This window comes from Sciurus carolinensis, chromosome 8 (genome assembly GCF_902686445.1).
Source record: "Sciurus carolinensis chromosome 8, mSciCar1.2, whole genome shotgun sequence".
Lineage (NCBI taxonomy): Eukaryota > Metazoa > Chordata > Mammalia > Rodentia > Sciuridae > Sciurus > Sciurus carolinensis.
Window position 1 is genome coordinate 81469589 of NC_062220.1, and position 25063 is coordinate 81494651.

General features: G+C 36.7%; 1 protein-coding gene across 1 annotated transcript in view; it reads left to right on the forward strand.

Moving 5' to 3' along the window:
• The window catches only part of Dnah11 (dynein axonemal heavy chain 11), a 332397-nt gene that overhangs the window by 17575 nt on the left and 289759 nt on the right, over positions 1-25063 (forward strand). Inside the window, 3 exon segments of the mRNA XM_047562330.1 lie at positions 4240-4473; positions 5758-5925; positions 22314-22430. Coding sequence (XP_047418286.1) covers positions 4240-4473; positions 5758-5925; positions 22314-22430 — 519 coding nt within the window.

The following is a 25063-nucleotide window of genomic DNA, read 5'->3' on the forward strand; positions in this document are numbered from 1 at the left end:
ACTGTAACTACTATATTTAACAAATACAAATACATATTTAACAAAATACTATTATTATTTTGCCAGGATCTACTTAAGCCCTTTACCAAATATCAAATATTCAATCCTCATATCCAGACTATGGCATAGGTACTTTTAGTAACTCCATTTTGTAATTAGAAAACTGAAGCTGAGAGAAGATAAATAACTTTCTCAAGGTCATCTAGCTAGTAAGTGATGGAGTTTTTTGTCCCTGTGCTCCATATTTTTAAGGTTTTTATTTCTAATTAAAACAAACATACATGTTGTACAAATAATAATTATAAAATATTCTTACTGTATAATATTTGAAACAATGGAAAAAGTCTTGCAGTTCTAGAACCCTGAAACTCAGCATTTAAATTTTTTTCCTTTCCTTAAAACTTATGCATATTTATGCACTTTATCATACATACAATTTTACTACCTTCTTGGAAAAATGACTTTTGTTGTTGCTGGATATACAGGTTGTTGCCAGACTTCTCTATTAATTACATGTGAAAAAAAAACTTTATACAAAAGCCCTTTTCTTTAACTTGGATTATTGGCTTAGTGTTAATTCCTTATGTTGATCAAAGGACACAATCTTTTCATGACTCTTGAGCGTTAGTTAATATTTGCAAATTCTCTTCTAAAAGAATATTATCAATATGTGTGAAGTTTTACTACAACTTGTCAACTTTGAGCATTACCATTTTTTAAAAAATTTGGGGTCATTTATTGGGTATTTAGCAGTATCCTATAGTTTCTTAATTTGTACCTTGCATGATATATGTGATTACACATTTTACGTACTTCTTATAATTGTGCTTCTTCATGTAGCCTCCATGTGCTTCCCTTTCATGAATTTATTGATCCCAGCATTTCAGTGAAGATAAAGCATTTTTAAATTTGTTATGTAATTAAGGGTCATAATCTGTGTTATATTAGAGGACGTAAACTAGCATTCTGTCAGCTGCATTTTGCATAATTTATTCATTTTTGTTAGTGGGAATTTAACCCAGGGGTGATTTGCCACTGAACCACATCCTGAGCCTTTTTAATTTTTTATTTTGAGACAGTCTCACTAAGTTGCTTCAGGCCTAAGTTGGTGAGGCTGGCCTTGAACTTGTGATCCTCCTTCTCAATCTCCTGAGTTCCTAGAATTACAGGTGTGCACCTCCATGCCTGGCTTTTTTTTTTTTTTTTTTTTTTTTTTTTTTTTTTTTTTTTTTTAAATTGCCAGTAGTTAAATTTGCTAGATTTCATTTAAACTCCAGCTTTTAGCCTCCACTGAAAAGTCAGAAATATTGCCACACTGACTGTGCCATCCCATTATCACTGGTTGCTGGTGCTTCAGGTGCCCCTTTCCATGAATCAGTTGTGGACCAGGTTACTGTCGTCCTCACAGTCTGCTGCTGCTTCTGATCTGCTTTACTCAGCATCTGCCTGACCCTATGGCTGGTACCCAGTGACAGACAAAAACCCTGAGTTACTTTGGAAGCAAATGTGCTTCTCCTTACTTGTTTCCTCAGTGATCATTACCATTGTCACTTAGGTTAGCCCCGTAGAAGGGATCATAGGGTCACCTGACGTGATAACACACATAGGCTTCAGTGATGGGAGTTTTCTTAATGCCTTGACTCACTTCTCTGCTAACCCCGATTCTAACTTCTGGACAGTGCATCGTTACCCCACAAGCCCACCACTCTGTCCATTCTATGATTTGCTATCTCCCTGGTAAATATCGTTATCTTTAAGATCCTGGGTGAAGAAGAGTCAAAGTCCAAACAGTCAAACCTGGAGGAGAGTTATCAGCATTGAGCATAATAATCCATAAAAGCACATAAAGAATAGAGAAGAAGCAGGTGGGAGACAGGTATTATTAGACTAACAATAACATTGATAAATTGGCTAATTGATAATTAATTGGCTTACTGATATGTAAATTCTCAGTGTTCTCTCTCAGTGTCTGCAGGGAACTAGTTTCAAGACTCTGGTGGCTACCCAAATCCCTATAAGCATAAGTCCATTGTTTATGATGGTCTAGCATTTGTGTTTAACCAATGCATGTCATCTGGTATACTTTAAATCATCTCTTATACCTTATAAGATTTCATCTTATATCTACTGTAATGCAAATGCTATGCAAATAGTTATTATACTATATTGTTTAGGGAATGATGAAAACATCTGTTCATTTTCAATACAGATATAATTTTTTTTTTCATGTTTCCAATCTGTGGTTCTTTGACTCTATGGATGTGGACCCAGTGGATAGGGACAACTGACAAGGCTGACCGTATTTTAGTTTATAAGATCTTCTAAGTAGGACTAGTTCATACTAAATCCAGTGGTTTTTTTTTTTTATTATTTGTCCTCATACCATTAAGAATAAGATAATAGAACTGGTGTGGTTGGTATGCTCCAGGAACATTTGTAGGAGGTAGAAAGGAATTCAGTTTAAGAGCTAAAATGGATCTTGAGGTTCTCCTAATTCATCTCCCTCATTTTACAGATCAGGACAACTTGCCCAGGTCTCTTGACTTCTGTGTTTTTTCCCTCGTATTCTCTGCTGCCCAGTATAATACTGTAGATTGGGTTTTGGAATCTGGGAAGCTAAGAGCTAGTCTGGGATATTGTTTTAGGAGATCTTACTCAACAGTGGGCGTGTGAACGAATTGAATTGTCTATGATGATCTTGTCTACTTGCAGGCCAAGCCAGCTAGTACAGGAATGAGTACAGGGGTAGCTTGTGCTGTGATGTTACTTTGAATATAAGTAATTAGGTAACAGGAAACTGCAGAGGGAAGGCAATTGAGTTACCTGTCTATTCTCAGCTTACCAAAATATTAAAGAATATAACATACATAATGGTAAATGGAGTGTACCATACACTCTTCCAGAATGTGCAGTTTTGAAATTCACACTATGAGGGGATCACTGGCAGTTCTCCTCCCTGTTCTATGTGAAATGTTGGCAGCCTTCAGGTAGAGATTAGTTTCCAGCCAGAATAGGAAATAAGAGAATAGAACAGAAATCAGCAGCTAGAACTCGAAATGTTCTGAGAAGTGTGGTTTTAGACACTAAATGAGTGGGAGATTTTTGTTTGTTTTGGGGCATTTTACCACTGAGCCCCTGCCATTTTATTTATTTTTTATTTTGAGACAATCTTTCTAAATTGTTGGGGCTGTCCTCAACTTGTAATCCTCCCATTTCAGCCTCCAAAGCTGCTGGGATTATAGTATGTGCCACCACACCTGGCGAGTGATTTTCTTATTGCTTTACAAATGAATGCCACAGAGTCTATCTTGAATGTAAAATTGTTGCATTAATGGGTTAGGAAATCATATGTCTATATTTGGAGGAAAAAAGGACTGCCACGTGCTACGTGGAACTCAGTGGTTTTAAAACATTCCATTCTTCACTGAGATCTTGAAAAACCTTATAAGCAACCACAAAATTAAAGATACATAATTTAAACCTAATTTATATGAGGTTAAAATGCATCAGAAGATAGTACACAGTAGAAAATTTCAGAAGGCAGTTTTTGAGGTCCTTTCTGAAGGGAGGAATTCTGAATGTTCATGACAAATACAATGAGCAGAACATTGGGAAGGACTAAGTGGTGGTCCTCAGAGGTGCTTGCACAGAGCTTTGTGAATCAGCTGGTCTTTTTCCTTTACTCTTTCCTTTTCCTCTTTCAAAACTAGTTCATGTGATCTATCTCAGATCATACATCCTAAAATGCCACTTAAGCCCCCAGAAGAGAAGTTCACTAACCCAGAAGACTTTCTAGTGGCCTACCTACCTAATCAGCTCTGACTCATTTTTTGCAAGTGACCCTGTACTTCAGGTAAAGTGATGATATTTTTAAAACCCACATTTTGACAGCTTTCCTCTGCTGGCTTATGTATTTCTTTATATGAAATAATGGTGCAGAATATTTGCTGACAGAAATACCTGTGCAAATTCCAATTACACAGTTTTCATATAAGGTTCTGCAAGAATTTAGTCATTACTAGAATATAAAAATCCAGAAATAGTGGTGTCTCCCACATATTATTCAACCTTATAAAATTTACGTCACTGAAGCCCAAGTGTCTGAATTTCCAGAATTCATGCTTTCTGTGTCTCAGCATTGCTGATCCAATTCTAGATGTTGTCATTTAAAAACAATGAACTGAAAACAAATGGCGACAGTAAACTATTAAACAGTTTTATCCTTTCATTGAATCCTAGGCAATAGCTTACCTTTCACCTGAGGACCTTTTGAAAGGAGAAATCGAAGACTCGCTGGAAAAGGTGCAGGTTGCCGTTCACATCTTAAAGACTTTCAAACATTCTTTTTTCAACTATAGAAAAGGATTGACAAGCTATTTCATGGGAAATAAAGACATGAAACCTTGGGATTTCCCATCCGATCTGGTGTTTTGCAGATTTGACAAGTTTCTTGAACGTTTAATGAAAATAGAGGTATCTATTTATTTGTTGTTTATTCATATTGTGAGTGAGGTCAAAAAGCAAATAGCTTTTGGACCAGCTTCTGTGTGATGGGAGAAGGGCTCCTTTCCTAGTGAGTCTCATGAGGAACTCACAAGGTCCATGCCATAAGGATAGAAAAATGAATTTAAAAGTTTTAATTTGGTTTTTTACTCATTTTTGATTCAGCTCTTACACTGAGTATAAGTAAGTCTTTTTACCCATTAGTTTACTAAGATCCTGAAAGCTATAAATCAGGAAGCTGTAAAGGAATCCCTTTTCCCTGAAAGGTTCAAGAGGAAATATATAAAACATGGTTGAACTTAAGATGGCATTCCTAAAAATCCATTTGATAATTTAAAATAATCACACTATCTTTCAACATATGGAACCTACTGGCTAAGGTTTTTTACAAGTTTGAACTGAAAATACTGCCTTTTCAAAGCTCTAACAATTTGGGCTTTTATCATTGATAAAAAGTTTATTGGATTTCCTTCAGAAAAGTCTCATTTTCTGGAGACTATCATGTTAAGCGAAATAAGACAATCCCCAAACACCAAAGGCTGAATGTTCTCTCTGATATGTGGATGCTGACTTGTAATAGGGAGGAGGGAGTGGAGGTTCACCAGACTGGACAGGGGGAGTGGGGGGAAGGAAGCAGGGATGAGAATAGGAAAGACAGTAGAATGACTTTACATAACTCTCCTATGTTCATATATGAATACATGACCAGTGTAACTCCACTTCATGTACAACCACAAGAATGGGAAGTTATACTCCATGTATGTATGATATGCCAAAATATATTCTGTCATGTATAACTGAAAACAAATTTTTTAAAAAAACCCATTTTTGCTTAATCAACCTGTCTCTCAAACTCAAATACCTGAGTAAGAGCAACTTGTTCGTCCCTTTCATAACAGTCTCTGGAGCTCCCTTCCACTAAAGGAGCTGCCTCATTGCAAAGTTGAGCAGAAAATGCAAGTTTCGTATATTACGTGGGGATCTGACTTATGATTAGGAGGGTATAAAATTAGAGGACTCCTATGTCTAACCATGGTAAGTTAGGGGTTGCGTGAATTGTGAAATACTTTCTAGTAAATATGAAAATGGGGATTTTTATTTTAAAACTTAACAATGGTTCAGTTAGTTATTTTCTATCATCTAAATGTCCATGGACTTACTGATTCAGCATGTTTGAAAATGTTCTCCATTTGAAACTGTCAAATCTTTTCCTGGTCAAGATGATGGAAAGGTCTTTACTGTGTTTTTACAAAGGATGTATTTGTCACCATGTTGGAATTTGAAAAGCTGGAAAGACTGGAATTTGGCGGTTCCAAGGGAACAATTTTAAATGAGCAAATCTGCAAGATGAGTGAAGAATTTATAGAACTCTGTAAAGTTTTTAAACACAGCTCTTACGACCCGACTGATTGCAACAACATGGTAATATTATACCTTTGCATTTTTATTTCCTAGGATTCTGTATTTTTAAAGCTGAAAAGGAAGGTAGGTCATAGTGACCGTAGGTACCATCCAGTCTGGTCCCTTTAGGACCAAAGAGATTAAATGATTTGCCTTAAGTTTCTTAGTTACTTGGTGGTGGATTGCGAAGCAGAACTGAGGCCTTTGTATTTTTTCCAGAACTGTTTCTAATATAACTGGACCTCAGTCTGGATTTGTAAGTATTTGTTTCCAACTTTCTGGAGTTGTAATTGACAAACAGAAATGGTAAATATTCAAAGTGTATAGATTTAGTCATATCACAATGTATATATGTTTCAAAACATTTATACAATGGTATAATCTGTTAATTAAAAATAATTTTAAAATTGTAAAAAAAAAAAGGAACTTGTTCTTTCGTAATTCATTTTAGTCTCAGTTTCTGATGTCCATGTCATTCATGTACTTTATTATACCATTTTTCCAAATCACTGGATATATTTTTGGTCTGTTTATTCAGTTAATTTCACCCCTTTCATTGTATCTATTACTAACATGCATGTTGTTTCTTATAATGTTATTTAGAGCTATTTATTATTTCATATATTCAACGTCAGGCAATAGGGGAAGACTCTCAGATTTAATCTAAGTTGTGATTAGCGGCTTCTGTTCTGTCACCTGGGAGCATCCTGTAGCTCTAAGATAAAAATAGCATCATTTTAGTGGTTTGCCAAAAACAGTGAAGCCTGAGTTTTAAAAAACTTCGTTTGTTTTTAAAAATATGAATTTATTCACTATTGTGTTTATATTTGGCCAAGTAATTGAATCTTTAAAATATGCAAATGTTAGCTTTACAGTAATGCATTTAGTAAAACTTATCCCCTCTGAATTATTTAGTTCAGGTAAGTGTAGTCGATGGTAAGAGGATACTGCCATGCTGGTGCCCTATAATTTGTGGAAAGGTGGGAGAAGCCTAGTGACATATTCTGAGCTTGTCCTAACAGCCTTGTGTGATGTCTGGTATTTGGAAGGCATTCAGTGAATGGGAATCTTCTGGGAACTGGTGACTCAGCCCACCTGCATGAACTACTGGAGGAGGATTGTGGAACTGGGCAGGACATTTGAATAGCAGGACAGTTGTGCTTTCCTCACAATTATAGAACCTGGCAGGTTTCAGAATGCCAGGGTGAGAGACCGTGAGCAGGTTTCACTGATGTCACTACCTTGTCAATTCAGGGGTCCTGATGCTCTTCCTGTGTCTGCCTGCACAGTCACAAGCGTGTGGGAGTAGACAGTGCATTTGTCTTGACACACCTATCTGCTTGCTACTTGTATCTTGGAGGCCTGTTTTACTTTGTACATAAGGTGGGCAAGGCCTTTGCTCTCCAGGTCTGGGTTAGAGACATCAACCTTCCCTTAAAGTTCCCCTTCATCTCCTATCTGATTAACTTACTTTAAGGCATATTCTACAATGAATCAAAATGCAGTCTGTAAAAATAAAAAAACAAAAAAATAAAAATAAAAATAAAATAAACTTTTAAAGGACTGGCTGTATAGATCAGTGGTAGACCATTTGCCTAGCAAGCATTAGGTCTTCGGTTGATTTCTAGCCTGGTACAGGAAAAAAAAAAAAAAAAAAAGAGGGACTTTACCAAAATGTTAACTATGGTTACCTTAGGGCAGTGGCATTATGAATTATTTTTCTTTGAGTTTTTCTATGTTTTCCAAGTTTTCTGTATTAAAAAGCAGTACTTCAAAAAGAAAAAAAAGATATATTCTAGAAGCTGCTTGATGTTCACATCATTCCCTAAGATTAACACATGAATTAACTAAAAATTTAATTAACTGGTATAGTTATGCTGAAGAAGATATTTCTTTTTTGGAAAACCTCTTGGTTATCACCATTACCTCAAAATATTGTGTCTATTATACATTTTTGCATAATAAGCTGTTCATTTGATGTGTTTTAGCTGAGTCTATTGTACATTGATTTTATGATGAAATCAGTAATTTTTATATGCATACATGTGATACACATATATATGAAAGCTTGCCACCCTGCCCTTCCACGCCACTGCACACACCCTTATACATCCCCCCAGTCCCCTTTGTACACTCATGCTTACATAACAGGTGTGTCATGATCAGTCATCTACACTATGGTATAGAAATGGTTTAAAAGTATTCCAGTAAATTAAAGAAGTGATCACTGTAATTTGCTTTCTTGAAATGCTATTTTTCTCCTCATCAATTTCAAGCCTATTAATCAGGTTTTCAGTTGTAATTGGTGTGACAAAAGGTCTGCCACTGTGATGGTCCTTGTGCAGAATGTGGGGACTTTCTCAGTGTTATGATTTATATATGAGGTGTCTCCCCAGAGCTACTGTGCTAATGCAGGAATATTTGGAGACAAAGCGATTGGATTGTGAGCTGTAACCTAACCAGTCATCCTAGTTTGAATGAACTAGGTAGTAACCATAGGCAAGTGGGGTGTGGCTGGAGGAGCTGGGTCACTGGGGTATGCCCTAGAAGGGTTTGTGGATCCCTTTTCCTGTCTTTGCTTCCTGGTGACCATGAATGGAACAGCGCTTCACCACCACACCCATCTGCCATGATGTTCTGCCTCAACTTGGGTTCAGAGCAATGGAGTTGGCCCACCATAGACTAAAGTTCTGAAAATTGTGAACCCAAAATAAAACTTTTCCTTGTCTAAGTTGTTCTTTTTTTTTTTTTTTGCGGTGCTGGGGATCAAACCCAGGGCCTTGTGCTTGCAAGGCGAGCACTCTACCAATTGAGCTATCTCCCCAGCCCACTGTCTAAGTTGTTCTTGTTGAGTATTTTGGTCAGTGACAAAATGCAAACACATTCAGGTATGTAGATAAATTTTTTTTGACTTCTCAGTTATTTTTTTAAATTTATTTTTATTGTAAACAAATGGGATACATGTTGTTTCTGTTTGTACATGGAGTAACAGCATATCATTTGCATATTCATATATTTACATAGAGTAATGACGTTTGATTCATTCCATTATTTTTTTCCTTCCCCCCACCCCTCCCACCTCTCTTTTCCCTCTATACAGTCCCTCCTTCCTCCATTCTTGCCCCCCTCCCACCCCCCATTAGGTATCATCATCCACTATCAGTGAGTTCATTCGTCTTCTGGATTTTTGAGATTGGCTTATCTCACTTAACATGATATTCTCCAATTTCATCCATTTGCCTGCAAATGCCATAATTTTATTATTCTTTATAGCTGAGTAATATTCCATTGAATATATATACCACAGTTTCTTTATCCATTCATCAATTGAAGGGCATCTAGGTTGGTTCCACAATCTGGCTATGGTGAATTGAGCAGCTATGAACATTGATGTGGCTGTATCTCTGTAGTATGCTGATTTTAAGTCCTTTGGGTATAGGCCAAGGAGTGGGATAGCTGGGTCAAATGGTAGGTCCATTCCAAGTTTTCTAAGGAATCTCCACACTGCTTTCCAGAATGGCTGCACTAATTTGTAGTCCCACCAGCAATGTATGAGTGTACCTTTTTCCCCACATCCTCTCCAACACCTATTGTTGCTTGTATTCTTGATAATCACCATTCTAATTGGGGTGAGATGGAATCTTAGTGTAGTTTTGATTTGCGTTTCTCTTATTACTAAAGATGGTGAACAATTTTTCATATGTTTGTTGATTGCTTATAGATCTTCTGTGAAGTGTCTGTTCATATCCTTAGCCCATTTGTTGATTGGGTTATTTGTATTCTTGGTGTAGAGTTTTTTGAGTTCTTTGTATATTCTGGAAATTCTATCTGAAGTATGAGTGGCAAAGATTTTCTCCCACTCTGTAGGCTTTCTCTTTGCATTGTTGATAGTTTTCTTTGCTGAGAGAAAGCTATTTAGTTTGAATCTATCCCAGTTATTGATTCTTGCTTTTATTTCTTGTGCTAATGGGAGTCCTGTTAAGGAAGTCTGATCCTAAGCCAACATGCTGAAGATTTGGACCTACTTTTTCTTCTATAAGATGCAGGGTCTCTGGTCTGATTTCAAGGTCCTTGATCCATTGTGAGTTGAGTTTTGTGTAGGGTGAGAGATAGGGGTTTAGTTTCATTCTGCTGCATATGGATTTCCAGTTTTCCCAGCACCATTTGTTGAAGAGGCTATCTTTTCTCCATTGCATATTTTTGGCCCCTTTGTCTAGTATTAGAAAATTGTATTTATTTGGGTTTGTGTCCATGTCCTCTGTTGTGTACCATTGATCTACCTGTCTATTTTGGTGCCAATACCATGCTGTTTTTGTTACTGTTGCTTTGTAGTATAGTTGAAGTTCTGGTATTGCGATACCCCCTGTTTCATTCTTCCTGCTAAGGATTGCTTTAGCTATTCTGGGTTTCTTATTCTTCCGGATGAATTTCATGATTGCTTGCTCTATTTCTGTAAAGTACATCATTGCGATTTTAATTGGAATTGCATTGAATCTGTATAGCACAGATTTTTGGTAGTATGGCGATTTTGACAATATTAATTCTGCCTATCCAAGAACATGGGAGATCTTTCCATCTTCTAAGGTCTTCCTTAATTTCTTTCTTCAGTGTTTTGTAGTTTTCATTGTAGAGATCTTTTACATCTTTGGTTAGATTGATGCCCAAGTATTTTATTTTATTTTATTTTTTTTGAGGCTATTGCAAATGGAGTTGTTTTCCTCATTTCCCTTTCAGCTGTTTCATCGCTTGCGTATAAAAATGCTTTAGATTTATGCGTGTTGATTTTATAGCCTGCTATTTTTCTGAATTCACTGATGAGATCTAGAAGTTTTCTGGAGGAGTTTTTTTGGATCCTCTAAATATAGAATCATGTCATCCGCAAATAGTGACAGCTTAAGTTCCTCTTTTCCTATTCGTATCCCTTTAATTTCTTTAGTCTGCCTAATTGCTCTGGCTAGAGTTTCGAGGACAATGTTGAATAGAAGTGGTGAAAGAGGACATCCCTGTCTTGTTCCTTATTTGTTACTTAAATAAAATTTCTTGAATTACTAATCAAGGATGGTGCTTGCTTCTTGAGGGAAACTTTGTGACTCCATTTAGTCTGTTAAGCAGAGCCAATTAACATTTACTGAGTGCTGGGCATTATGCCAGAAGCTTCACATACTTCCTGCTGAATTCTCACTATAACCCTGAGAGTGGTCTCACAGGCAAATGACAGGTCGAGTAAATCATCTGGGGGTACACAGTTTCCAGGTGATAGAAGAGACTCAAATCCAGAGTTCTTATCTCTAAGCCCAGCATTCTTTTTTCCTTGCTTCACCCTCAGTATTTATTTCTCTCCTTGTATCCTCATTTAATTGAAGGGAATAGGTTTATCTGGAAAGTCCACTCAGTGTGTCCTGGGATGGAGCATACTGAGTTGCTGTGTCTGCTTTCCTGCTAGTTTTCTAGGAAGTTTATTCTGGGCACCTATCCTGCCACTATATCAGGCTCTAAGATACATTTTTAAAGTATTCATTTAGTTTATCTGTACTAGGTTATATTCTGATTTCTAGAACTAATCCATTATCTCTTTCTTGTCTATTGAACTATTATTTTACTAGTGCTATGTGTAGTGTTTTCTGATTTATATAGATTTAGTCACCTATAGGATTTTGATCTATTTTGCTTTCTTTTTAATGTGAAATTTAATGTTTAAAAGCATTACTTTTAGAAACGTAATATTTACAAAAATATAACCTGGTGCTCTTCTTACCCACAGCCTTTCCTCTTAGTTTTCCATTCCTTCCCAAACGCAACTCTACTATAAATTTCTTATAAAATGTTCCAGAGAAATTTGATACATATAATACTATATAGAGAGAGCCTGGTGCTGTAGCACATGCCTGTAATCCCAACGGCTCAGGAGGCTGAGGCAGAAGGATCACAAGTTCAAAACCAGTCTTAGCAAAAGTAAGGTGCTAAGCAACTCAATGAGGCCCTGTCTCTAAATAAAACACAAAATAGGGCTGGGGATGTGGCTTAGTGGTTGAATGTCCCTGAGTTCAATCCCTGGTATCTGCCCCCCATATAATAAATAAATAAATAAATAAATAAATAAATATATATATATATATACACACACACACACACACACATATACACACGTGTATATATATATATACATACATATATAAATTTGTGTATGTAAATGTGTATATACATATAAATATGTATATATATAATACATATTTATGTATATATATATATATGTATATTTATGCCTTGCTTTTAACAAGTCATTTATACTTTGCTTTTAACATGTTAACACAATATATTTTGACAGCCATTCCCACCTCCCCACCCGCACCCCCAGTACAAGGGACTGAACTCGGGGGGCAAATACCACTGAGCAACATTCAAAAACTGTTCTTTATATATGAAAAAAGGCCAGTATTTTCACTCTGAAAAGTGAAAAGAAGGCAAACTGGCTAAGGCTTTAGGACTGAAGAAAGAGTATGGTGAGGAGTTCCCTGGGTTTTCTTGTTGCCTAAAATGGCCCAGTCTTGGAGCCGAATACACTGGCAACCTGGAAATACCAGTGGGTATAAACTAAGACAAACCCAGTGAAAAGCCTGATATTTTTTGATATTTTTCTAACTGAAGGACCAAGAAGGGAGCTGCCTACCAAGACAGAAAACTTAGACTGTAATTTTTCGAGTTCTGCCAAAATCACAGAAGAAACTGCCCTGCCAATAACTCCTGCCAGGAAAGGCTGAGTGAGGAACCTAGAGGTACACCAGTCTATATTAAAGTGCTCCAACTGAGTGGTATCCGCAAAGGCTGAGGGGAGCCAGGATCTTTATCTTTCCTGGCCAGGAATGAGCACAACTCTCTGGTGTCCAAGGAGGCCACATGGGAATCCTGAATTCTCTTCACCCAGTAGCATCCTCATCCCACTGGGCTGGTGTCAGAGGAAGCTTGATGGAGAGTCAGGACCCTTACTGTGGTAAAATAGTAACAATACCGTGTTCACTGTGGTGTCAATAGAGACCGCGTGGGGAATTGGACCTCTCACCCCAGACTAGTTTAAGCAAGGGGTCTTCCTACCCTTGAGCATAAATAGATACTGAATGGAGAACATAAATTCTCTCTCCACCTGACAGTAATGAGCCTAAAACAGTATTAGAAAGTCACCCAAAATAGTTTAAGATTCAGACTCATAGCAATTTGAAAACGTCCAGACACTTTATAGAGTGAACTGTGATCTCAGCTGAAAGACAAAAAGACAACCAGTTGATGCCAGCAGCAAGATAATAGAGATGTTGAGATTATCTGACAAAGATTTTTAGATCACCCATGCTAAATGTGCTTTAATAAACAATTATGAACATGTTTGATACAAATGAAAAAATAGCCATAGGAAGTGTGAGGAATTTTGGAAAAATAAGGACAAAATTATTTTACCTCTTCAGGATCCCTTGGGATTTGATGAGAGGTTTTAGGGTTTTTAAAAAAATTCTACAAAGGACTTTGGTTGAGATTTTTTATAGGGATTATATTGATGCATATTAGCTTTCTGTTGAAAGCTACCTGAGAAAAACAACTTAGGGGAGGAAAGGTTTATTTTGGCTCATGGTTTTAGAGGTTTTCTGTCCATGGTTACTAGGCTCTCTGGATTCTGGGCCTGTGCTGAGGCAGAGCTGCTCACTTCATGATGGTCAGGAAGCAGAGAGAAGGGCCAGGGATAAGAGTCCCTAGGAGAAACCCCCACTTTCCTGGACCTACTCCCTTCAACTAGCTCCCACCTATGAGAGTTTCCACAACTTCCCAATAGTCCATTCAGCTATGAAGCAATCAGTGGGTTAACCCCTTGATGAGATCAGAGCCCTCATAATCCAATTACTTCCCGAAGCCCCACTTCTGAACATAGCTACTTCACCTTTAACACACGAGCCTTTGGTTGATATTTCATATCCAAACCATAGTAACTGTATAGATCGCTTTGGGTAATATCATCTTAATGATATTCTTCTGGTCTGTGTAAATGGATGTCTTTCTACTTCTTATACATTCTTTAATTTCTTGTAGCAATTATTTTGCAGTTTTTGGTGTACAAATCTTTTGCCTCCTTGGTTAAATTTATTCTTAACTACTTTATTCTTTTTAAATTAAAATTGTAAATAATTGTAAAAAAATTAATTTTTAAATTAAAATTCTAAAATTTAAATTGTAAATGTATTCTTTTTCCTCTCCACTGGGAATTGAAACAGGCCCTTACACATGCTAGGCAAGCATTCTATCACTTAACTACATCCTTAGCCGTGTTTTAAAACTTTTACTTTGAGGCATGGTCTTGTAAAGTTGATGAGGATGGCCTTGAACATGTGATGCTCCTGCCTTGGCCTTTCCTGTAGCTGGCATTGTAGATGTTACATGCTTAGAATTGCCCATCTTGCAATTGTTTTCTTAATATCCTTTTTGGATTATTCACTGTTATTATATGTGTTTTAGTCATTTTTTTCACTACCATGACCAAAAGACCTGACAACAATTTTAAGGAGGAAAAGTTTATTTGGGGCTCACAGTTTCAAAGGTCTCAGTCATAGGTGACTGACTCCATTCCTTGGGGCCCAAAGTGTGGCAGATCATCATGGCAGAAGGGTATAATGGAGCAAAGTGGCTCCGGACATCACACCGGGAAGCAGAGAGAGCTTCCCTAAACAAGAACAAAATATATATCTCAAAGGCACACCTTGGAACCCACCTCTTCTAGCTACATTGAATGTAGGAGTGCAAACGTCTTTATAAGGTGATTTCTCTCCTTTGTGTATACATTCAGAAGGAAGATTGTTGGGTTACATAGTAGTTCTATTCTTAATTTCCTTAGAACCTCCATATTGTTTTTCATAATGGTTGTACCAATCTATAGTTCCACCAGTATAAAAAGAGTTGTACAACATGTCCAATGGGTATTTATTCTAGGAATGTAGGACCATTTCAATATTTAATTTGAATTTGAAATCAACACGTATAGCTTTCAGTGTAATTTCCATGTTAACAGGCTGAAAAAAATTTCCAGTAATCATGTTAACACACAAAACAAATTTGACCAAATTCAACACCCATTTATGACAAAAAAAAAAAAAAAAACCCTTAGAAAGATAATATAGAACTCCACCTTGATAAGAAACATTTAGCAGAAACCTAAAGGACTTTTCTAACAGTGGGAAACTTACCCTAAGTCCCGAATACATAGCATATATTCAACTACCTACTTATCATCCCACTGAGATATTTAATAGACATCTCAAAATTAACAGGTTCAAAGCTAAATTCTTGCTTTACCCATCCCCAAAGCTACTTTGTATACGTTTTACTGGGAATTGAACCTAGGGTGAGGGTGGGAGGACCCTACCACTGAGCTACATCCAGTCCTCCTTTATTTTTTGATTTCCTTTTCTTGCCTGATCATTTTGCTAATGTTTTGAGGACTATATTGAATAGGAGTGGTGAGTAGACAGACTTGTCTTGTTCCTGATTTTAGAATAAATACTTTTAGTTTTTCTCCAGTTTGTATGATGTTGGCTTTGGGTTTGTCATAAATGGTCTTTATGATGTCTAGGGAAGTTCTTTCAATCCCTAGCTTTCCTACTATTTTTAATATGAATGGGTGTTGGATTTTATTAAAAGTCTTTTCTGCATCTATTGAGATACTCATGTGATTTTTGTCAATTCTATTTAAGTGGTGAATTACGTTTATTGATTTGTGTATGTTGAACAACCTTGTATCCCTGGAATGAAACCCACTTGATCACGGTATATTATCTTTTTGATGTGTTTTTTAAAATTTATTTTTATTGTAAACAAATGGGATACATGTTGTTTCTGTTTGTACATGGAGTAAAGGCATACCATTTGTGTAGTCATACATTTACATAGGGTAATGGTGTTTGATTCATTCTGTTATTTTTTTCTTCTCCCCCACCCCTCCCACTCCTCTTTTCCCTCTATACAGTCCCTCCTTTCTCCATTCTTGTCCCCCTCCCCCCCCCCATTAGGTATCATCATCCACTTATCAGCGAGATCATTTGTCCTTTGGTTTTTTGAGATTGGCTTATCTCACTTAACATGATATTCTCCAATTTCATCCATTTGCCTGCAAATGCCAGAATTTTATTATTATTTATAGCTGAGTAATATTCCATTGTGTATATATATATATATATATATATATATATATATATATATGCCACAGTTTCTTTATCCATTCATCAATTGAAGGACATCTAGGTTGGTTCCACAATCTGGCTATTGTGAATTGAGCAGCTATGAACATTGATGTGGCTGTATCTCTGTAGTATGCTGATTTTAAGTCCTTTGGGTATAGGCTAAGGAGTGAGATAGCTGGGTCAAATGATGGTTCCATTCCAAGTTTTCTAAGGAATCTCCATACTGCTTTCCAGAGTGGCTGCACTAATTTGTAACCCCACCAGCAATGTATGAGTGTACCTTTTTCCCCACATCCTCTCCAACACCTATTGTTGCTTGTATTCTTGATAATCGCCATTGTAATTGGGGTGAGATGGAATCTTAGGGTGGTTTTGATTTGCATTTCTCTTAATACAAGAGATGTTGAACATTTTTTCATATATCTGTTGATTGCTTGTACATCTTCTGTGAAGTGTCTGTTCATATCCTTAGCCCATTTGTTGATTGGGTTATTTGTATTCTTGGTGTAGAGTTTTTTGAGTTCTTTGTATATTCTGGAAATTAGTGCTCTATCTGAAGTATGAGTGGAAAAGATTTTCTCCCACTTTGTAGGTTCTCTTTTCACTTTGTTGATAGTTTCCTTTGCTGAGAGAAAGCTTTTAAGTTTGAATCTATCCCAGTTATTGATTCTTACTTTTATTTCTTGTGCTATGGGAGTCCTGTTAAGGAAGTCTGATCCTAAGCCGACATGCTGGAGATTTGGACCTACTTTTTCTTCTATAACATGCAGGTCTCTGGTCTGATTCCGAGGTCCTTGATCCATTGTGAGTTGAGTTTTGTGTAGGGTGAGAGATAGGGGTTTAGTTTCATTCTGCTGCATATGGATTTCCAGTTTTCCCAGCACCATTTGTTGAAGAGGTTATTTTTTCTCCATTGCATATTTTTGGAACCTTTGTCAAGTATGAGAAAATTGTATTTATTTGGGTTTGTGTCCATGTCCTCTGTTGTGTACCATTGATCTACCTGTCTATTTTGGTGCCAATACCATGCTGTTTTTGTTACTGTTGCTTTGTAGTATAGTTGAAGTTCTGGTATTGCGATACCCCCTGTTTCATTCTTCCTGCTAAGGATTGCTTTAGCTATTCTGGGTTTCTTATTCTTCCAGATGAATTTCATGATTGCTTGCTCTATTTCTGTAAGGTACATCATTGGGATTTTAATTGGAATTGCATTGAATCTGTATAGCACAGATTTTTGGTAGTATGGCGATTTTGACAATATTAATTCTGCCTATCCAAGAACATGGGAGATCTTTCCATCTTCTAAGGTCTTCCTTAATTTCTTTCTTCAGTGTTTTGTAGTTTTCATTGTAGAGATCTTTTACCTCTTTGGTTAGATTGGTTCCCAAGTATTTTATTTTTTTTGAGGCTATTGCAAATGGAGTTGTTTTCCTCATTTCCTTTTCAGATGTTTCTATGTTTGCATGTAAAAATGCTTTAGATTTATGCGTGTTGATTTTATAGCCTGCTATTTTGCTGAATTCATTGATGAGGTCTAGAAGTTTTCTGGAGGAGTGTTTTGGATCCTCTAAATATAGAATCATGTCATCCGCAAATAGTGACAGCTTAAGTTCCTCTTTTCCTACCCGTATCCCTTTAATTTCTTTAGTCTGTCTAATTGCTCTGGCTAGAGTTTTGATGGCAATGTTGAATAGAAGTGGTGAAAGAGGACATCCCTGTCTTGTTCCCATTTTTAAAAGGAATGCTTTCAGTTTTTCTCCATTAAGAATGATGTTGGCCTTGGGCTTAGCATCAATAGACTTTACAAAGTTCAGGTATGTTCCTACTATCCCTATTTTTTCTAGCATTTTGAGCATGAAGGGGTGTTGTATTTTGTCGAACGCTTTTTCTGCATCAATTGAAATAACCATATAATTCTTATCCTTAAGTCTATTGGCATGATGGATTACGTTTATTGATTTATGGATGTTAAACCATCCTTGCATTCCAGGGATGAACCCCACTTGATCATGGTGCACAATTTTCTTAATATGTTTTTTGATATGGTTTGCCAATATTTTGTTAAGGATCTTTGCATCTATATTCATCAAGGATATTGGTCTAAAATTTTCTTTCCTTGATGTGTCTGCCTGGTTTGGGTATGAGGGTGATATTAGTTTCATAGAATGAGTTTGGTAGGGTACCCTCCTTTTCTATTTCCTGGAATTCTTTGAGAAGTATTGGAATGAGTTCTTCTTTGAAGGTCTTGTAGAACTCGGCCAAGAATCCATCTGGTCCTGGACTTTTCTTGGATGGTAGGTTTTTAATGGCTTCTTCTATTTTATTGCTTGATATTGATCTGTTTAAATTGTATATGTCCTCCTGGTTCAGTTTGGGAGGCGCATATGTCTCTAGAAATTTGTCAATGTCTTCGGTAGTTTCTATTTTGTTGGAATACAGATTTTTGAAGTAGCTTCTCATTATGTTATGTATCTCAGTGATGTCTGTTGTGATATTTCCTTTTTCATCACGAATTTTAGTAATTTGAGTTTTCTCTCTTCTTTATTAGTGTGGCTAAGGTTTTGTCTATTTTGTTTACTTTTTCAAAGAACCAACTTTTTGTTTTGTCAGTTTTTGAATTGTTTCTCTTGTTTCAATTTCATTGATTTCAGCTCTGATTTTAATTATTTCCTGTTTTCTACTACTTTTGCTGTTATTCTGTTCTTCTTTTTCTAGGGCTTTTTATGTTAGGTCATTTAGTTGTTGACTTTTCATTCTTTTCTGGAATGCGCTCCATGCAATGAATTTTCCTTTTAGTACCGCTTTCATAGTGTCCCAGAGATTTTGATATATTGTATCATCATTCTCATTGACCTCTAAGAATTTTTTTATCTCCTCCCTGATGTTTTTTGTTATCCATGTTTCATTCAATAGCATACTACTTAGTCTCCAAGTGTTGGAGTAATTTCTGTTTTTTATTTTGTCGTTGATTTCTGCTCTCATTCCATTATTATCTGATTTTGATGTGTTTTTGAATGTGACTTGCTAATATTTTATTAAGGGTTTTTACATCTGTGTTCATGAGGGATATTGGTCTGAAGTTTTCTTTTCTTGATGCACTTTTGTTCTGTTTTGGTATCAGGGTGACACCGTGTTTACAGACTGTATTTGGAAGTATTCCCTCTCTTCAATTTCATGAGATAATTTAAGAATGACTGGTGTTAGTTCTTTTGTAAACGTCTGGTCAAATTCAGATGAGAATCCATTACACTTCATTACATGCCACATGTAATTGGCCATTTAGTGCAAAACCTTGGATTCATCCATAACCTCACTCATTTTCTCACAAGAAGCACCAAGTTCTTTCATATATACCCTGAAACTATATCCATCATTCACTTCTTACCTGGTTTTTGCACTTGCCTGTCAAGGATGCATTAGTCTGTTCACACTGCAGCTCGACAGCCTTTACATGCTAAGTTAAGTCATGGCTTTCCTCTAATTAAAGCCCTTCAATAGCTTCCCATGATGCTAGTAAAGTTAACTTTGTCGTTTTCAAAATATGGATACATTTTTATAATGATTCTTAAATAATATTAGTCATTTATTTTCTAGTAAATATTTATTGAGAAACAGCTATGAGCTGGGAACCTCATGAAATATTGGTACCATAATTGAAAAAGTAAACCTGTCTGTTAGACTTAAAATCTAGGGGAGAATACAGGTAGGTAGTTCTTACAAAGTGTGCTTGGTGCTAGGGTATGAAAAGTACAGTGCTGTGAGAACATTTGCAAGAGGTTCTTTTCCAGATATGAAAATAAACCAAGACCTGTAACATAAATAGAAATGAATCAAGTGAGGAGTTGGTGACAGGGGTGGAGGGGGGCGTGGAGATGTGACAGGTGTAGCCAGATCCTAGAGTGTAAAATTTGGAGAAGTGGCAGGATAGTTAGTAAGTAAGGTTCAGATTACACAGGGACTTGTTGGTTATACTCACTTTTGGATTTTATCTTAGGAAATTCAGAATTCTGAATTGAGATTACAAAGTAAAGGATTATGAATAGGAATGACTTAAGATTTCTATTTTAGAAAGACTATTAATGCTGCAGTCTGGTGGATAAATCAGACACGACTATGGGCAAAGAGATTAGTTTAGAGAGTGGCTAACAGCAGTTCAGATGAACAGTGGTGGTCATTAGGCCAGTCTGCCTGGGGAGATGGAGAACAGAGACCTCGTCAGGAGACAGACAGACTGGAGAGAAGATGGACTGCACTTCCCAGAGGGAGGAGTGGAAAGAATTACCCAAGTTTCTACTGGGGTGTGTACAAAGTCAGAGCAGCTTTATAGATAAGGCAATGAGTTCACATTTGTGCAAGATAAACTTGAAATCCCCATGAGACTTCCTAAGAGAGGGGTCCTGTCTGCAGTTCTAAATTTGGTTTCAGGAATGCACGAGCAAGGGAGAGAGATCTGGGATAGAACTTAGCATTTTTTTTTCCCTCTGAAGTTGTTACTTATCTCTAAGTGTTGGATAATGTTTGAGGATTATAAATTGTATGCCCGGTCTTACTATACCGAGAAACCAGACATGTCAGGCTTGTTAAAACTTGTTGGGATGTTGTGTTTACTTTTAAGTCAGTGATCCTTGAATGAAGAGACTGCTTGGCCATAATTCAGGAGAAGTAGAAACTTCCTGTTGGTGCTAAATATAACTGGTGTACAACACACAGTGTTCTAGAACTCTGCCATTGCACTGTTTCCCAGTGTGTGTGGAATTCAGTGTCACATGCTGTCGCAGTCTGTTCAGGTTGTTATAACAAAACAGCGTAAATCCAGTGTCTTATAAACATGAGAAATTTACTTTTTGCGGCTCTGGAAGTCGGCAAGTTCAAGATCAAGGTCACAGCAGATTTGTTGTGCAACAAAGGCTGCCTCGAATTCTTAGAGCCTTCTTGCTGTGCCCTCACCTGGCGGGTGGGCCCAGGGGTCTGTGCAAGGCCTCTCAATGAGGACACCAGTCCCCTTCATTCAGAAGGGCTCTGTCCTCCCCACCTAATTTCCCCCCAGAGGCCCCACCTCCTAATATGTTAGAATTTCAAAATAGGAATTTGTGGGTAGGAGGACTCAGACAAGCACAGGTGTATTCCTCCTCAGAAACAGCACCATGTTTGAGAGTCAGGCTCAGGACCCAGACCACCTGGCTTTAAATTCTGATCCTGTCATTTGCTACAAAGCAACTCCTCCTTTTTACATACCCTAGTAGAAACCTGGGTAACCCCGTCGGCTCCTGTCTCTGGCAAGGGCTGGCCATCTTGTCTCCTGTCTCTTGTTGGGGTTCCTGTTTTCCATCTCCTTGGGCATGACCCTGGTCTGGTTCTTAAGCAAATTATTTAACTTTTATTTGTCACTTTTAAATGGAAAAAAATATTATCTTGGACATAATGTTGTGAGAATCAAGTTAATGATATGAAGCATGAATAACAGAACTAAATAAATGTCGTCATGATTATTAGTTACTGGTAACAGCAGTGGCAAAGGTCTTTGTGAAGTCGGTGGCAGGTGCTTTGGGGTACCCTGACTGTCATGACCACGAAGCCCCAGAGTTTCTGCATTCTTTGGACAGCTTTGCAGAATGTAGAATTGCAGTGCTGTGAAGATGCCAGTTAATCTCTCACCATTCCTTCCTTCTAGTTATGGGAGTGCATGATTATGTATCAGGAAACTGGGGGTTTGTTGGAAAGAAACAGTATTTGTTTCTCCTGTCTCACTAATGATGTTTTCTCACAGACCTGTGGATTTTAGCACTCACTTGAAGAAATAGAATTTCCATGTAGGTTTTCCACTCTGAAAAACTACCAAAAACTGTCCCCCTTAAACTTACCAATGACTGAAGTTATAATAAGGCTAGGTTCTTTTTATTTCTGTTCAGAAAGCTTTACTTTTCATTTATAATCAAAAAGTGTTGGGAGAAGTGAGACACACAGATGCTCCCTTGTGAATGTGGGCCAGAGTTCTGGTGCTGGGGTTTGAGCCAGGGAAAAGGCTATGGACACTGGGCAGTCAGTGGCCCCTTGCTCAGTCGATGCAGCTGATCATTGGTTATCTTTGGGGTCCTGTTATGAAAAATAAATTCAGAAAGTTAGGTCAGGTTTATGTGATTGTTATTTTCACTGTTGGATTCTTTCCTGTAGACTACTATTTTACTTTGAATTTTACAGGAGTTTGAACATGATTATGCTGCATTTAAATCCCAAACTTTGGATTTTGACAGAAGGCTTGGGACAGTTCTTTGTGAAGGTTTCTGTAACTGCAATGGTTTGGAAGCTGCATTTAAGGTGAGTTTGGGGGACTGGGGATATAACTCAGTTGGTAGAGTGTTTTCCTTGCAAGCACAAGGCCCTGGGTTCAAATCCCAGCACCACAAAAAAAAAAAAAAAAAAAAAAAAAAAGGGTGAGTTTGGTGGAAACTACCGTGACAATGTTTTACTATTGAATAATTTGGACTATTAGATGCCAGGCATGAGTACACTCTTCTCTGAATAAGGTGCAGTATTAGATTAGTTGTGTTCCCTTCAAATTCACACTGAAAAATAAGTAATAATGCACTAATGAGTAATGAAGTTTAGTTTGGCAAGGTCATTTTTAGGACGTTTAACTATTGATTTTTTTTTTCTGGTATTCACAACATTTTAGTGCTCATTATTTTTAGAGTAAGCTTGGCCTGGCCAATGAAATATTGATTCAACATTAAGCTTCAGTGAAAAGTGAAAAATGCCTATTAATTCAGGAATTTTTTTTTTAACCATTGTTTACATATGTTGGTTTGCCTGCCTGCTTCATTACTCTGACTGAAACAAATAACCATTTATACACTGTATTTCATCAGGTGTAAGACATCATTGATTATCAGATACATCATTATTTATGTGTCAATAAAGAAAAAAATTTTGCCAAATAATTATGATTCCATTGACTCTATAATGCATGTCAATTTCAAAGGTGTTAAGACATCAAAGAATCTTGTCACAGAACCGATGAAAAACAGTCTATTTGTATTAAGAATTGCATAAAACACAAGCATCTTGATGGCTTCCCTAAATTGAAGGCTTGTAATATGGGGAGTAGGAATGTCAGGTGAAAGGTGCTTGTCAGAGAAGACACTTGCAAGTCAAGTGCAAATTCATAATCGGGTGACATCTCAAAAGAGAAATTGAATGTTCGATATCCAAAGAAACACAACTGGGATCATGGGCACAATTTGTTGGGAGTAACAGTGCAAAACAATATAGCAGACAAATTTTTTACAAGGGATTGTTTGACTTTGACTTTCAAATTCAAATGAATCGGTCAAACAATGGTGAGGCCCCCAGTGTCCTTGTCCTCAATTGAGCATTTAAACATGGAGAATTCACAAGGATCAGATGGCACTTTGTTTATTAAAAAAAAAAAAAACAGAACAAAACAAAAAAAAACTCTTGGGTGAAAATGAGATGCTGTTGGCTAAAATATCTAGCCTCTTATAAAATAAAATGGCCTACAATCTTTCAGGTACAATGACTATTATATATAACACTCACTGTTTGACTCAATTTGCATATATTTTTCTCTTAGACAAAGATGCCAACATATTCTGATCCTCTTTTGTAACTTTTCCCACTTAGCCAAGTCATATTTTTCTTGCCTTTATATCAGAATTTGACTATGATTTTTAATGTCTGTGTATTAGTCTATCATATTCATATTAATTGAAACTCATTTTTTTCACATTGTTGTAATTATGTGGAAGAAAGAATGGAGAGTGAAATCTCAGTCACTTTCCATTTCTAATTCATCTTTATTCTTACCTGTCTACAGATTCTACTGTTTCTAAATAATTTTCTCTTACCTTGTCACCATGTGGTTTTTAAAAAACTTTCTCCATATTTGTACCTTGTCTACTGAAAAACTTAAGTTTTGGAATCCTGCCTTTATGAACTTGGCAAGCGGGGGGGCATCATCTTCCAGCTTTTGTGAGGTTTAGGGAGACTTTTGCAGTGCCTTGTATACAACAGGCACTCAATAACTGCTTAGGGGTAATTGTACTAACTGGTAATTTGAGTATTGAAATGTCACAGTGATGAGGATAAGTTGCTGAAAGAGGAACAACAGGAGAAAAAAATTACATTGTTGTATGTTTAAGAGAAAGGAGGATTTTAACCATGGGTGCAAATTGAGAAACTCTATTATTGGTCCCTGGGAAGAAATATTTGTAGGCTACTTTCTGAAGATGTCAATGTAGGTACACGCTCTGGGTGAAGTCATGACCACAAAGGGCACCAAACACCATTTGCCTCTGGTATAAAACTATAGTGCTTCAAAATCTAGAGTGCTCATACTTAATAAAACATGAAAGCATGAATACATAGCTCGAAAATTTACATGAAGATAAACTGAAGTGGGTAAAAAAGTGTCTAGAAAAGACTTTAGGTGATTGAACATCCTACTCTAAAGTCTGAAATGCTCCTGAATCCAAAACTTTTTTGTGCTATAACATAATGCCACTGGTGGAAAATTCCCATACTGTGTAGAAAACTATGAAAAATATCATATAAGATTATCTTTGGGTTATGTGTGTAAGATACATAGGAAACATAAATGACTTTTGTATTTAAGTTAAAACCTCATCCCCAAGATATCTCATCATGTGTGTGGAAGTATTCAGATTTCCAAAATTGTCTGAAATCCGAAACACTTCTGGTCCCAAGCATTTTAGATAAGGGATACTCAATGTGTATTTGAAAACTATAAACTGTGAAGTGTATATGGTTGAGGGTCCACACATTTTTTAAAAAAATATTTAAAAAAGGCAAACCAAGGAAAAATATAAATACTACTGTGGACAGTGAGAACAATGTTCTGAGAAGTTGCATTACATTATGAATCTGGAAATAGAAGAAAATTAAACCTTATGAATCTTATGTGGGATATT